This window comes from Eubalaena glacialis, chromosome 4 (assembly GCF_028564815.1).
Source record: "Eubalaena glacialis isolate mEubGla1 chromosome 4, mEubGla1.1.hap2.+ XY, whole genome shotgun sequence".
Classification (NCBI taxonomy): domain Eukaryota; kingdom Metazoa; phylum Chordata; class Mammalia; order Artiodactyla; family Balaenidae; genus Eubalaena; species Eubalaena glacialis.
The window spans coordinates 167,098,351-167,115,186 of NC_083719.1; the positions used below are offsets into that span (position 1 = coordinate 167,098,351).

The following is a 16,836-nucleotide window of genomic DNA, read 5'->3' on the forward strand; positions in this document are numbered from 1 at the left end:
CAGTACAGTTTGGAAACTTACATATAGAAAGATTTTGGTGTATTTATTATAACTGAATTTGATCAATACTTTAGAGCAGAGTTCCTCAACAGCAGCACCTCTGATCTCTAGCCACAAGATGCCAAGAGCACTTCTACCAGTTGTTAACAATCAAAAAATATCTCCAGGCATTGCCAAATGTCTTCGGGGGGATAAAATTGCCTCTGGTTGAGAAGTACTGCTTTATACCAAACTTTCCGTAGCGTAGTATAGAGGCCAGGTAAACAAGTCTTCATTATTAGCTCCCAAACCAAATCAACCTTAAGCATTCTACTGTAACACTGCCCAAAATCTAAAGCATACCAACAATACTATTAGGTTTACAAAGAAAAAGTAAAAATAAGATTTAAAAAATTAGGCTACCAACCAGTTGGCCGTGTTCTGTCTGGTTCTTGTAACATAATCCAAGATCTTGGAGGTGGTTGTTCTATTGAAACTAGTTGAATATAAAACACAAAATTAAACAATATTCTTACATGTCTTTCTAAAAAAAATGGTTTAATCAAATGACCACTTACTTCTTTTTGCAGTACCTGCCAAATTATCAAGCAAATAGTTCAGTAGCCTTCTTGTTCCATCTGGTTCCAGATAGAGGTTCAATATATCCTGGGTAAGTGGATTTCCTGGAAATGTTTTTTAAATAGGTAAAATGAAACCAAGACAAATACTAAAATATTTCAAAACTGAAAAATATACCAAAATTATCAGATCATCTATAACACTATAACAACGTATATTAACTATATATATTAACCATATATATAACTATATAAAAAACTATATATTAACTCAACATACCAAACTAGAATATTATTTTTTTCAGCTTTTGATATGAAGAATAAAAATGATTCATACCACTTTCTATAGAAGTATCCAAAAAATGATTATTAATGGACTGATGTCAATCTAGAAGATATCTAATAGTGCTCTGCATCTGACCCTGCCTCATCAACACTTTCATAATGATCAAAAGAGAGTAAAACTGGATTGGGGAAGAGGTGGAAGAAGGACTAGGCAAAGGAAAGGTGAGAGCCAATATAATGAATCACAGAATCAAAATTTAAGAACGCTACAAAGTTAATAAGAAAACAGCCTAATGACAAATGCAGTCTAGCACTTAAATTTTTTAAAATTCTAATGAATAAAGTAACAGGATGGGACAGACTTGGTTTAAGATTAAGCCACTAATGAAGGGGAAAACCCCAGGGCAGTGATCCAACAGTAAATTCAATCACTGTTTCATAAGTGCCAAAAATGAAAGCAAATGCAATGATTTACATGTATTGTTAATAGTCTCAAATTCTCTCAGAAGGACTTCTTATGTACAAGTAACAGCACAGTACACTGTTTCAAAAGCAAAGTTCCTATCCATGCTCCATTTTAAGAAAGACTAATAAATTCTATAGATGGAAGATAGGTAAAATGATGAGAGATCTTAGCCATTCCAAATTAAAAAAAAAAAAAAAAAAAGGTATGGAATATAAGAATGATCACCACACAGAGAAAAAAGCGTTTTTTTCCTTTTCTCTTGTGAAAGAGTAGACTCAAAAGGCAGAATGAGGACCAAGCTCAGAATAGAAGTGTTTGTTAACATTAGAATTATTTAAGATGAAATGCCCTGACCTGTGAGGTAGTGGAGTATCCTTCATTAAAAGCTGGATTACACGGATGGGAAGAATCCTAAGTTAGGATTTTAAGAACTGTAAAGGTAAAAACATGCTCCTATAAGTGCAAAGTATATATTTGTAGGAAGACAAGTAACAATAGTATCATTCCCCATATGTGTACAGTTCTTTACAGCTACCAGAGTCCTGAAATTTTCATTTAGTCACAATCCTATGAGACAGGTAGCTATAACCTGAAAGTTACCAGGACCCTGTTAAGGATATCTCGAGAAAATGAAGTCAACCAAAAAACTTCTCAGTACCAGGTAAGCATCCCATTCTAACTAGACCTACATTCCTGCTGTATTTTTTCTACTTTCTAGCGCAAAAGTATTTAAAGGCAACTGCTGAGTACTTATAACTATGTGATCCTCCCTTCTAAGATCTTTCTATAAAATTAAAAACCATCCCCAAGCCCAAACATCTATTTTTGACTCTCTAATAAATGCATGAAGCCAAATGGTATATTTCCCCCAACATCCGCTTGTTCTTTGGAATTCCTTTAAATTTAAAATTAATCTACTTTTCATTGCCTAGAAAAATAATACACATAGGGTAAACTTAACAAGTACAATACAATTCTGGAATTAAAACATGATATCGAGTCTCAGAACTAAGGAACAAAAGTGAATGAGAGAAGTCGTTTCTGGAAAGATGAAGTAAACATACTTTTCCCTATTTCTCCTGCTGAATACAACTAAAATCCCATTAATTATGTGTAAAGAAATGTAAGACTCTGCAATGTGGTAAGAAGGCAGAATGTTCAGAGACCTCAGGACCTGAGGAACAACACAGTGGTGAATTCCTTGGGTTTTCTCTTTGTCTCATATACCCCAGACACAGAGCTAAGAAGCCAGCAACACAGACACACCAATGGGTACAGAAAAAAAAATTCCAACAAAAGCCAGAGGGCCAGGAAAGGGCAGCCTAACAAAACAAAACTTTTAGATAGTTAACAGCTCTACTACAGCTAAACACCAAAGAAACATACATGGCATCCTCTCTACTCATGCCAGCAAAGACCAAGCAGGGAGCTTAGACTTCCACCCCTATGAGGAAGTAAGGAGGTACCCCAACACCCCTAGCAGGGTAGGGTCAGAGAAGGCCAAGAAGGTAGCTGGGACTTTTATCCCCTCCAGGCAGTAACAAGCACCTCCTCCTCTGCCCTGTGGTGTCAGCAGAGACCAAGAAGGGAAGCCTGGACTTCCACCCCAACCCTCAGTAATGAGGTGCTCTTCCACCTCCCTTCTGGGGATGACATCAGAGGAGGCTGAGGAGAGTCAAGACTTTTACCATCTCCCACCAGTAATGAGGTCACCCCAATGCAGTGACTATGGAGACCACATAAGGAGCCAAAACTGCCACCTGCACCCAGCTGACCCTCAGGTGTCAACAAAGGCTAAGTGGAATCTTAACTCCTACCTCCCCTGGCAGTAAGGAGATGGTGTTCTCCATTTTCCCTGCCACAGCCGTGTTAGAGAAAGCCAGCAAAAAGGTTTAAATAAGATCCAGAGTCTTATAACATAATGTGAATATGTCCAGCTTCAAATGAAAATCACTAATCATACCAAGAACCAGGAAAATTTCAAACTGAATGAAAAAGATAATAGATTCCAACACTGAGATGATAGAAACATTAGAATGATCTGAGCAAAACAGAGAAGGCATGATAAAAATGCTTCAATGAAAAATTACAAACATGCCTGAAATAAAACGACAAAAAAACAAGACGACTCAGTAAACAAAAAGAAAGTTTTGGTAAACAAATGAAATGTAAAAAACCAAATGGAAATATTAAAACTGTAAAATAGGATAAATGAAGTAAAAAACTCAGTTGGATGGGTTCAACAGCAGAATGGAGGGTCAGAGGAAAGAATCAGTGAACTGGAAGATATAACACTAGAATTACACAATCTGAACAACAGAAACAGATTGAATAAAATAAATGAACAGAGAGCCTCAGGGACCAGTGGAACTAAAACAAAAAATTTAACAGTCATGTCCTCAGAGCAACAGAAGCAGAAGAGCACAGGGCTGAAGAAGTACTAAAGAAATGGTGAAAGCTCCCCCAATTTGGCAAGAAACCTAAACCTATAGATTCAAGAAATTCAAACAGGACAAACCCAAAGGAATCTATACCAAGCAACATCATAATTAAACTTCTGAAAACTAAAGACAAAGAAAAAAATCTTGAAGGCAGCCAGAGAAAAACAACCTTATCTGTAGGGGAAAAACAATATGAATAACCACAAATTTCTCATCACAAACCAGAAGAAAGTGGCATGGTATTTTTCAAGCGCTGAAAGAAAAGAACTGTCAACCCAGAATCCTATATCCAGTGAAAATACCCTTTGGGAATAAAGGAGAAACAAAGACATTTTCAGATGACAGAGAACTAAGAGACTCTGTTGCCAGCAGACCCTCCCCTAAGAGAACCATTAATGAAAGTTCTCTAAATGGAAAGGAAATGATAATAGAAGGAACCCTGGAATATCAGGAAGGAAGAAAAAAGATTATGGTTTAATAAAGGGGGGGGCAAATATAATAGGCTTTCCTTCTCTTAAGTTTTCTAAATCATGTTTGGCAGTTAATTGGGGGAGCAGGCAAATAAAAGGTCATAAAAAGAGTTATGGTTTTTATACGTCACTCAAACTGGTAAAGTAGTAACACCAAAAGACTATGATAAATTAAGTTTATACACTGAAATACCTAGAGCAACCACTAAAAAAGATAATTCAAACACATCACAGACAAATTAAAATGGAAATGTAAAAAGATGCTCAAGTAACCCATAGGAAAGCAAGAAAAAAACAAACAGAAAAACAAAAGGAGAACAAACAGAAAACAAAAAATAAAGTGGCAGATGTGAGCCCCAATAAATCAATAATTATAGTAAATGTAAATGGTCTAAATAAACCAATTAAAAGACAGAAAACTGGCAGAGTGGATTTAAAAACATGACCCAACTATATGCTATCAACAAGAAACTCACTTCAAATATAACAATATAAGCAGGTTGAAAGGAAAAGGATGGAAAAAAATCATGCAAACATTAGTCAGAGGAAAGCAGGAGTGACTATATTAATATCAGATCAAGTAGATTTCAGAGAAAATCACTACACTGCGAGTGGCCTTATGTAACGATAAAGGGCCAATCCTCCAAGAAGAATTAGCAATTCTAAATGTGTATCTATCAAACAACAAAACTGCAAAATATTTTAAGCAAAAACAGTTCCATCCAAAAACTGATGGAACTGAAAGGACAATAGAGAAATCTACAATTACAGTTGAAGACGTCAACATCCCTCTCTCAAAAATTGATAGAACCAGACAAAAGTCCACAATACCATCAATCTAATAGATACTAGACAAATATATTGGTTCTAATTGCTATTTATACATCATCTACACAATAATAGCAGAATACAAAACTCTTGTCCAATGCCAAGGGACAAATACTAGGACAGATCATATCCTGGGCCATAAAACCAAACGTCCACAAATTTAAAAGAACTGAAATTATGTAGAATGTATTCTTCAACCACAATGGAATGACACTAAAAATCAATAACTGAAAGACAACAGAAAAATCTGCAAACACTTGGAAAATTCTGAATGATCCATGGGTCAAAGAGGAAGTCTGAAGGGAAATTTCAAAATGCACTGAGCTAGTGAAAATAAAATTTGTTGCTGGACACAGCTAAAGCAGGGCCAAGAGGGAGAGTTACAGCACTAAATGCATACATCAGAAGAAAAAAGTCCCATTTCAATAATCTAAGCGTCTACCCTAAGAACCAAGAGAAAAAGAGTAAAATAAACCCAAAGAAAAAGCAGCGTAGAAATACTAAAGAGCAGAAATCAGTGAAACTGAAAACAGAAAAATGAAGGAAAAATATTTTAAAGCTGTTTCTTTGAAAAGATCAATAAAACTGATGAACCTTTAACCAAGACTGATAAAGAAAAAGAGAGACAAAAATTACCAATATCAACAACGAAAGGGGATAAGGGTATCACTACAGACCCTACAGAAATCAGAAGGATAAGGGAATACTATAAACAACTCTACATACATAAATTTAACAACACAGATGATATGGGCCACTTCCCTGAAAAACACAACCATCACAACTCACCCAGTAGATAATTTAATAGCACTACACCTAGTAAAGGAAATGAATTCATAATTTTAAAACTACCAGAAAAGAAATCTCCAACCCAGACTGCTGCACTGAAAAATTCTACTAAACATTTAAAAAAGGATTAACTCTAATTCTACAGAATCTCTTCTGGAAAACAGAAGATGAGGGAACACTTTCAAATTCATTTCATAAAGCTATTATCACCTTGATACCAAAACCAGGCAAAGTGAGTATAAAACAAACAAAAAACAAAACTACAGACAAATGTCTCTCATGAATACAGTCAAAAATCATTAAAATATTAGCATACACTTATCAGCAATAAACAAATTATACACCATGATCAAGCGGATTTTATTCCAGGAATGCAAGCCTGGTTCAATATTCAAAAATTAATTACCAGGCTAAAGAAGAAAAATTATGTATCACATCATATCAACTGATGGAGAACAAACATTTGACAAAATTAAATACCCATTCATGATTTAAAACTCTCAGAAAAAGAAGGATAGAAGGAAAAATCCTCAAATTGACAGGGCATCTACAAAATACCCATGCTAACATTATACTCAATAATGAAGACAGAATACTTTCTAGGATCAGGGAAAAGGGGGGATGTCTGCTCTCACAACTCTTATTCAACTTAGTGCTGCAAGTTCTGGTCAGTGCCATAAGGCAAGAAAAAGGAAAGAAAAACATACATATTGGAAAGAAATAAACTTCTCCCTATTTGCAGGTGACCAATTTTCTACATAGAAAAAAATTTTTTAATTACCAAAAAATCTACAAAAAATAGAAAAACCAACTCCTAGAACTAGAATTGGGTTCAACAAAGTAGAAGGATACAAAATAAAAATACAAAAATCCATTATATTTCTATATACTGGGAATGAAAACATGGACAGCAAAATTTAAAATACATTATCAAGTATAAATCTAACAAAACATTTACAGGACTTTTATACCAAAAACTACACAACAGTGATGAAAAAAATCAAAATCTAAATAGATGGAGAGACATAACACATTCACTGATTCGAAGACTCTACATACTAAAGACGTCAGTTCTCCCCAGTTTGATATACAGGTTATCAAAACCCCAGTAATATTTTTTGTAACTATAGATAAGATTATTCTAAAATGTATATGGAAAGGCCAAAGAATTAGAATAGCTAAAACCATTCTGAAGAAGTAGACTATAGAGGAGGAATCAGCCTATCTATTTCAAGAATTATTACCCTATTTCAAGTTCCAAAAACTACGTGATATTGGCAGAAACAAAGACACACAGATCAATGAAAAGAATAGAGAATCCACACAGATATGTCCAATTGTCCAGTGCAAAAGCAATTCAATGGAGGACAGACTTTTCAACAAATCTTGCTGGAGCAACTGGACATGCACGAGCAAAAAACAAACCTTGAATTAATCCTCACGTCTTTTCACTCAAAATGGATTACAGACTTAAATGTAAAACAAAATCATAAATCTTTTAGTACAAAAAACTGGAGAAAATCTTTGGGATCTAGAGCTATTTCAAAGAGTTCTTAGACTTGACATCAAAAGCGAGAGCCATAAAAGGAAAAACTGAAAAACTGGATTTCGTCAAAATTTAAAACTTTTCCTACATAAAAGACCCTGTGTGGTATTGTGATTTATATTAAGAAATATATATTTGGTTTTCATCCACTGTTCCTGGCACACATATCCTAAAACCTCTGATATTTCCTAAGTGATCAGAATGATAAAGATGCCTCATTATGTTAATGAGGTGACTTCTGGCCTTACCTGGAAGACGGGGCTGGTTGCCAAGAGAACCCACTATGTGATTAGAGAGTTGGAACTTTCAGTCCCACCCTGCTAAGTGGAGAGAGGCTGGAGGTTAAACCAATCACCATCAATGGCCAATGATCTAATCAATTATGCCTATGTAATGAAGCCTCCATAAAAACCTGAAAGGATGGGGCTCAGAGACCTCTGGGTTGGTGAACATGTGGAGATTCAGGGAGAGTGGTGTGCCTGGAAGAGGGCATGGAAGCTCTGTGCCCTTTCCCCATAACTTGGCCTATGCATTTCTCCAATTTGGCTATTCCTGAGTTATATCCTTTCACAATAAACAGGTAATCTAGTGAGTAAATGGGTTACCTGAGTTCTGTGAGTCACTCTAGCAAGTTAATCAAACCCAAGGAGGGGGTCATGGGAACCTCCAATCTGTAGCTGGTTGGTCAGATGCACAAGCACAGATGACAACCTGGGTTGTGACTGGCATCTGAAGTTGGAAGGAAAGGGGAAAGGGGCAGCCTTGTAGGACTGAGCCCTTTACCTATGGAAACTGATGCTATCTCTGGGTAAGTAGTGTCAGAACTGAGTTGAATTGTAGGACACCCAGCTAGTGTCCTAGAATTGCTTGTTGGTGTTGGGGGAAATCACCCACCCACCCTCCCACCCTATTAAGTGGATGAAAAGACAAGCTATATACTGGGAGAGAATATTTGCAAATCGCGTATTTGACAAAACCATAGTATCGAAAATATATAAAGGACTCCCAAACTTCAACAGCAAAAAAGTAAACAATCCAATTAGTGCATGGGCAAAGGAATAAGAAATATTTCACATACAATGCTATACAGATGACAAATAAGCACATGCAAAGATGTTCAGTACCTTTAACTGTTGGGGAAATGCAAATTACAACTACAATGAGATATCACTATACAGCTATCAGAAAGGCCAGAATAAAAATAGTGACAAAATCAAGCCTTGGTAAATTTAAGAAAATTGAAATAGTATCAAGTGTCTTTTCTGACTACAATGCTATGAGACTAGATATCAATTACAGGAAAAAAATCTGTAAAAACCACAAACACATGAGGCTAAACAATACACTACTAAATAACCAAGAGATCACTGAAGAAATCAAAGAGGAAATCAAAAAATACCTAGAAACAAATGACAATGAAAACATGACAACCCAAAACCTATGGGATGCAGCAAAAGCAGTTCTAAGAGGGAAGTTTACAGCAATACAATCCTACCTCAAGAAACAACAAACATCTCAAATAAACAAACTAACCCTACACCTAAAGCATTAGAGAGAAGAAGAACAAAAAAACCCCAAAGTTAGCAGAAGGAAAAGAAATCATAAAGATCAGATCAGAAAGAAATGAAAAAGAAATGAAGGAAACGATAGCAAAGATCAATAAAACTAAAAGCTGGTTCTTTGAGAAGATAAACAAAATTGATAAACCATTAGCCAGACTCACCAAGAAAAAAAGGGAGAAGACTCAAATTAATAGAATTAGAAATGAAAACGGAAAAGTAACAACTGACAGTGCAGAAATACAAAGGATCATGAGAGATTACTACAAGCAACTCTATGCCAATAAAATGGACAACCTGGAAGAAATGGACAAATTCTTAGAAAAGCACAACCTTCTGACACTGAACCAGGAAACTGAAAATATAAACAGACCAATCACAAGCACTGAAATTGAAACTGTGATTAAAAATCTTCCAAAAAATAAAAGCCCAGGACCAGATGGCTTCAGAGGCAAATTCTATCAAACATTTAGAGAAGAGCTAACACCTATACTTCTCAAACTCTTCCAAAATATAGCGGAGGGAGGAATAATCCCAAGCTCATTCTACGAGGCCACTATCACCCTGATACCAAAACCAGACAAAGATGTCACAAAAAAAGAAAACTACAGGCCAATATCACGGATGAACATAGATGCAAAAATCCTCAACAAAATACTAGCAAACAGAATCCAACAGCAGATTAAAAGGATCATACACCATGATCAGGTGGGGTTTATCCCAGGAAGGCAAGGATTCTTCAATATACACAAATCAATCAATGTGATAAACCATATTAACAAATTGAAGGAGAAAAACCACATGATCATCTCAATAGATGCAGAAAAAGCTTTCGACAAAATTCAATACCCATTTATGATAAAAACCCTCCAGAAAGTAGGCACAGAGGGAACTTACTTCAACAGAAGAAAGGCCATATATGACAAACCCACAGCCAACATCGTTCTCGATGGTGACAAACTGAAACCATTTCCACTAAGATCAGGAACAAGACAAGGATGCCCACTCTCACCACTATTATTCAACATAGTTTTGGAAATTTTAGCCACAGCAATCAGAGAAGAAAAAGAAATAAAAGGAATCCAAATCGGAAAAGAAGAAGTAAAACTGTCACTGTTTGCAGATGACATACTATACATACATAATCCTAAAGATGCTACCAAACAACTACTAGAGGTAAGCAATGAATCTGATAAAGTAGCAGGATACAAAATTAATGCACAGAAATCTCTTGCATTCCTATACACTAATGATGAAAAATCTGAAAGAGAAATTAAGGAAACACTCCCATTTACCATTGCAACAAAAAGAATAAAATACCTAGGAATAAACCTACCTAAGGAGACAAAAGACCTGTATGCAGAAAACTATAAGACACTGATGAAAGAAACTAAAGATGATACCAATAGATGGAGAGATATACCAAGTTCTTGGATTGGAAGAATCAACATTGTGAAAATGACTATACTACCCAAAGCAATCTACAGATTCAATGCAATCCCTATCAAATGATCAATGGCATTTTTCACAGAACTAGAACAAAAAATTTCACAATTTGTATAGAAACACAAAAGACCACGAATAGCCAAAGCAATCTGGAGAAGGAAAAACGGAGCTGAAGGAATCAGGGTCCCTGACTTCAGACTATACTACAAAGCTACAGTAATCAAGACAGTATGGTACTGGCACAAAAATAGAAATATCGATCAATGGAACAGGATAGAAACCCATGCACATATGGTCACCTTATCTTTGATAAAGGAGGCAAGAATATACGATGGAGAAAAGACAGCCTCTTCAATAAGTGGTGCTGGGAAAAATGGACAGCTACTTGTAAAAGAATGAAATTAGAACACTCCCTAACACCATACACAAAAATAAACTCAAAATGGATTAAAGACCTAAATGTAAGGCCAGACACTATAAAACTCTTAGAGGAAAACATAGGTAGAACACTCTATGACATAAATCACAGCAATATCCTTTTTGGCCCACCTCCTAGAGAAATGGAAATAAAAACAAACAAATGGAACCTAATGAAACTTAAAAGCTTTTGCACAGCAAAGGAAACAATAAACAAGACGAAAAGACAACCCTCAGAATGGGAGAAAATATTTGCAAATGAAGCAACTGACAAAGGATTAATCTCCAAAACATACAAGCAGCTCATGCAGCTCAATATCAAAAAAACAAACAACCCAATCCAAAAATGGGCAGAAGACCTAAATAGACATTTCTGCAAAGAAGATATACAGATAGCCAACAAACACATGAAAGGATGCTCAACATCACTAATCATTAGAGAAATGCAAATCAAAACTAGTGAGGTATCATCTCACACCGGTCAGAATGGCCATCATCAAAAAGTCTACAAACAATAAATGCGGGAGAGGGTGTGGAGAAAAGGGAACCCTCTTGCACTGTTGGTGGGAATGTAAATTGATACAGCCACTATGGAGAACAGTATGGAGGTTCCTTAAAAAACTAAAAATAGAACTACCATATGACCCAGCAATCCCACTACCGGGCATATACCCTGAGAAAACCATAATTCAAAGAGTCATGTACCACAATGTTCATTGCAGCTCTATTTACAATAGCCAGGACATGGAAGCAACCTAAGTGTCCATCAACAGATGAATGGATAAAAATGTGGCACATACATACAATGGAATATTACTCACCCATAAAGAGAAACAAAATTGAGTTATTTGTAGTGAGGTGGATGGACCTAGAGACCGTCACACAGAGTGAAGTAAATGAGAAAGAGAAAAATACATACCATATGCTAACACATATATATGGAATCTAAAAAAAGAAAAAATGGTTCTGAAGAACCTAGGGGCAGGACAGGAATAAAGACACAGATGTAGAAAATGGACTTGAGTACACCGGGAGGGGGAAGGGTAAGCTGGGACAAAGGGAGAGAGTGGCATGGACATATATACACTACCAAATGTAAAACAGAAAGCTAGTGGGAAGCAGCCACATAGCACAGGGAGATCAGCTCGGTGCTTTGTGTCCACCTAGAGGGGTGGGATAGGGAGGGTGGGAGGGAGATACAAGAGGGAGGAGATATGGGGATATATGTATATGTATAGCTAATTCACTTTGTTATACAGCAGAAACTAACACACCATTGTAAAGCAATTTTACTCCAACAAAGATGTTAAAAAAAAAAAAAACAGTGACAATACCAAACGCCGATAAGGATGCAAAGAAACTGGATAACTCATTTATTACTGGTGAAAATGTAAAATAGTACAGCCACTCTGGAAAACAACCTGGCAGTTTCTTTAAAAAAATGACCATGAATCTAACCTATGACCCAGCAACTGCACTCCTGGGCATTTATCTTAGAGAAATGAAGACTTACATTCACACAATAACCTGCTCACAGAATGTTAACAGCAGCTTCATCTGTAACAGCAAAATACTGGAAACCACCCAGATGTCCTTAAATAGGTCAATGGTTAAACAACCTGTGATACATCCATACCAAGGAATACTACTCATCAATATAAAGGAGCAAACACCCAACAACCTGGGTGAATCTCCAAAGAATTAACCTTGGGTGGGGGGAGGGGAACCCAATCTCAAAAGGTTACACACAGCATGATTCTATGTATATATTATTTTTGAAATAACAAAATTATAGAAATGGATAACATATCAGTGGTTGTCAGAAGTTAAGGAGTGAACTGGGGCAAGAGGAAAGCAAGTGTGGCTATCAAAGGGCAACATGAGGGATCCTTTGGTGATGGAACTGTTCTGTACCTTGACTGTATCAATGTCAATATCCTGGTTGTGATGCTGTACTACAGTTTTTGTTTTGTTTTGTTTTGTGTTTTCTGGCTGCGGTGGGTCTTCGTTACTGCACGCAGGCTTTCTCTAGTTGCAGTGAGCGGGGGCTACTCTTTGTTGTGGTGCGCGGGCTTCTCATTGCGGTGGCTTCTCTTGTTGCGGAGCACAGGCTCTAGGTGCGTGGGCTCGGTAGTTGTGGCTCACGGGCTCTAGAGCGCAGGCTCAGTAGTTGTGGCGCACGGGTTTAGTAGCTCCTCAGCATGTGGGATCTTCCCGGACCAGGGCTTGAACCTGTGTGTCCTGCATTGCCAGGCGGATTCTTAACCACTGTGCCACCAGGGAAGTCTATGTACTATAGTTCTGAAAGATGTTATCACTGGGGGGAAATTGGTAAAAGGCACATGGATTGTTCCCTGCATTATTTCTTACAGGTTCATGTAAATCTCTTATCTCAAAATAAAAAAAATGAATACACTATCTAAGGTTCTAGTCCTATCTTTCACAGTAGAACAATTTTGAAGAACATGGAAAAATGTAAAAAAATAAAAGGGACGCATGCTAGCCCTATGCAATCAACTTTAAAGAAAATGATATGAACTGATTCATGAGGCAGAAATACTTTGGCTCTGTACGAATGGATAATATAGCAAATAGACATGATTTCTGAACTAAGTGATACATTTTCTCTTCCAAATAATTAACAGGTGCCATGAGAAATCATGAAAGAAGTTTTCAGAGAGCAAGGAAAATGTAACTGTTTTAAGAAGTAGCTAGCACAGCATTAAAGTGTAAGTTGCAAAGCTCAGGAAAACAACATAGGATTTGTCTTAAAAAGGTGAAATCAAGTGAAAACACTGCTACTGTAGACAGACATGTAACAATGTCCAACAGAATAGCTGAGATAAACAAATTATCTCGGTGAAACTATACTTCCAAGAAAGAAACATAAAGGCATAAATGTCGAACAGTAAAGGATCTTTCTGAAGTGGAAGACCAAGGACTAATCAAAAACAAATGTGCCATAAAGACTTCCCTACCTGGCCCCAGCGTTTACTTAAATCAGTGTGAAAATTTGTGAACAATGACCCTAACTTCAAATAAAGTTTGTAAATCCTTAGAGAAATGAATACAGATTAAGGTTTGTAAAATATATACTGTAAGATTACAAAACCTTGAACCAGAAGGACATACAACAGTAGCTGCCTCTGGGACGAGCAAGAGACTAGAAGAGGAACAAAGAGGGCCTTAATGTTCTGTAATGTTCTATTTCTTTTGCATTAAAAAACGGACACAAAAGTGACAAAATATTAATTGTTAATTCTGGTAGTCTGTATATGAATTACACTTTGCTACATTTTATATTTTTGTTTTTCAAATTTAAAAATAGGAAAATTAGAATAAATTAGACAGAAAAGGCATTTATTTGCAGCTCACATTTCCCTGACTTCCATTTTAAGAGGCCTCAGCCAGTACAGCCCATACAGACAAAAACTTTCCAAAGATTTATAAAGCTGATGTTTGTTGAACATGGTTTTACATATATTTGTAAATGTATTATTTGCATTTTTCCATTTGTTTTTGTGAACAATACCATTACTTTTATAATATGAAATGGATTTACAGAAATAAAACCTCACTTTATAACTGTATTTTTAAGAAATAAAAGTACACTTCTTGAAGACTTCATCATGTGATTTTTTTTTTGGGCCACACCACATAGCATGTGGGATCTTAGTTCTCCCACCAGGGATCAAACCCATGCCCCCTGCAGCGAAGGGCAGAGTCATAACCACTGGACTGCCAGGGAAGTCCCCCTGTGATCTTTTTTAAGGAATCAATTATAGAGTAAGCTGGATACATCTACAAGACTGGTGAAGAACCACAATGTGATAAAAAAATTTACAGGTTTTGGCATATTATTAAAATGGGACTTTTAACCTTGCTGGTTTAAAAAAATATTTCCCAATAGTTCTTACTAGGTTAATTATGTCCCCAAGTTCTAACATATTAGTAAAGTCCTTATAAATCAATTTTATTTTTTATTTTTAAAGAAATGCTTAACTACTGGTCTTTATTAGAGGATCCAAACAGATCAAAATTTTCTACTTGCTTTCTGCATTTTGTGAGAATCTCCATTTTTTGAGATTTGAACATAGAACAAAAAAGCTGTTTTACAGCATGATGAAATAAAGTCTGACGTCAGGAATGTATCACCAAAACACAGAGGTGACTAAAAGAAAGGCTAGAAAAGCAAGGCTGGGCTAGGAGCAAAAAATAATAAGAAGACTAGCAGACAATCTATAGGTGAAAAAGAAAGAAAACCATTGGACTGTATCTAACAAAATGATGAACTCTGGAGAAGAGTGAACCTGCAAATCCCTCGCAAAAGGATTCCCTTTTATGGCTTCTTTAGACTCAAAGGCATACATACAAACCACAAGAAGCACAAATATGGGAAGTCATACCTTTCAGGCCTAAAGTCTGCAACTGAAACAGTTTTCCCAGCTCAAAAGGTAGAACTCGTAACAGGTTGTTATTTAAATGGAGTTCCCTGTTGATGTAAAAATTCCAGGAAGTCAGAAGATATATTAACCTTTAACTAACAGCTAAAATCAACAATATAATTTCTAGGAATATAAGATATAAGTTCCTAAGAATACAAAATTTAGTATTATATGCCAATGTCTAGTATAGTGCTTCTTAAATCATATGTGGTTAAAAAAACAAACAAAAAAAAAGACACAACAAAAAACCCCAAACTGCCACAGACCAATACATTTGTAAAACACAGGAAAAAAATCAATTACTATAAAAATGTGATGAGAAAAAAAAAAAGACCACCAAAATATAAGCCTCAATTTTTTTAAGGGTATTGGATTGAAAAGACACTTGCTGTGTATCTCACTGCAGGCTGGTGACACAGTTTGAAAATGGCACAGTCCAGATACCACCCTAAGAGCAGAACTGGTCTAGTATACATGGAGATCTACTACACATGTTCAAGAAAGTGGATATGATAAAACAGCCTAACATGTGAATTGTTAAAAGAAAATTTAAATGATCATACATTGCCAAATCAAAATAGTTTATGGTAGCTGCACGATACGTTTATGATTAATAATACTAAAGTTTCACTTTAGAAATAATGGCAGCTATATTAATAACTACTGATTATTTTAATGATTTGTTTTGTATAGAAAATATAACTATGAAAGGAATCTTCAGTAGGAAAAAAAGAAAGACCCAATATTAAGATATTGGCAATGTCCTATGATAAGTTTTATTTGTCCATTTTTACATGTGAATGAGAACTACTGATACTTCTATAGCCCTTGGTTCTTGGAATTTAAATGAAGCTTGGTTACCACTGAGTAAACCAGAGGTTGGTGAGGCCATAAACGGAATAAGAAAAACTCACTCTGAATACTTGGTTCCTGTTTATTTCCAAATATATCACACAGGAGAGGAGGTCCTTTAAGTAAATTTGGTTCAGGGGATTAAAAATAGTCATGGTATATACTCAATAATTAAGCCTAAAAAATGTCAAAGGGCTGGAATGGAAGCAATAGAGGTAAAGAAACTCTCACAAGGTCCTTATTCCTTTTTATTATGCAGCAAATGATAGAAGGCAGCAGAAAAGCCAGTGGAATTTAAAAAATAAAGGGGGGGGGGTAATATGAAATGGGGCAAGATTTTCTATTGGGATTAACATAATGGCTGGAAATTGGCTTTATATTCAACCTGGGTAGATCTCATCTATCTTACAAAACAGAGGTTACAGCAATTACCATTTACTAACACAATATGTACCAAGCAGTGTTCTAGTAGTTTCTTAGTCATTATCTCAAATATCTCTAATCTCAGCCTTAGTTGGGTCATTATCATACCAACTTCACGGATGAAGAAACACTCCGCAAGGTTGTAAGAAGCTTGCCCAAAATCACACAACTTGTAAATGACTGAGTCAGGTTTCTAACCTGAACTCTGTGTGACTCCACATCCTATCCACCTCCTATAGTCCACACTATAGGCCCCCATATTCAATCACTAATTCTAGCTTCTTTCAAGTCCTGGCTTTGTTACTATCATGC

The 16,836-nt window shown here is 36.0% G+C and overlaps 1 protein-coding gene across 7 annotated transcripts in view; it reads right to left on the reverse strand.

Annotated features, from left to right (window-relative positions):
* Positions 1–16,836, reverse strand: part of CNOT6 (CCR4-NOT transcription complex subunit 6) — a 64,151-nt gene that overhangs the window by 10,726 nt on the left and 36,589 nt on the right. For 4 of the 7 annotated variants that reach the window (XM_061188539.1, XM_061188537.1, XM_061188544.1 and 1 more), the window contains 3 exons: positions 15,211–15,296; positions 558–662; positions 407–475 (listed from right to left, as the gene is read on the reverse strand). In XM_061188539.1, the coding sequence (XP_061044522.1) occupies positions 407–475; positions 558–662; positions 15,211–15,296 (260 nt within the window). Of the gene's footprint in view, positions 1–406; positions 476–557; positions 663–1,662; positions 1,740–12,718; positions 13,142–15,210; positions 15,297–16,836 lie in introns of those variants that run through there. The other 3 variants (XM_061188543.1, XM_061188542.1, XM_061188538.1) reach the window with 3 other exon arrangements.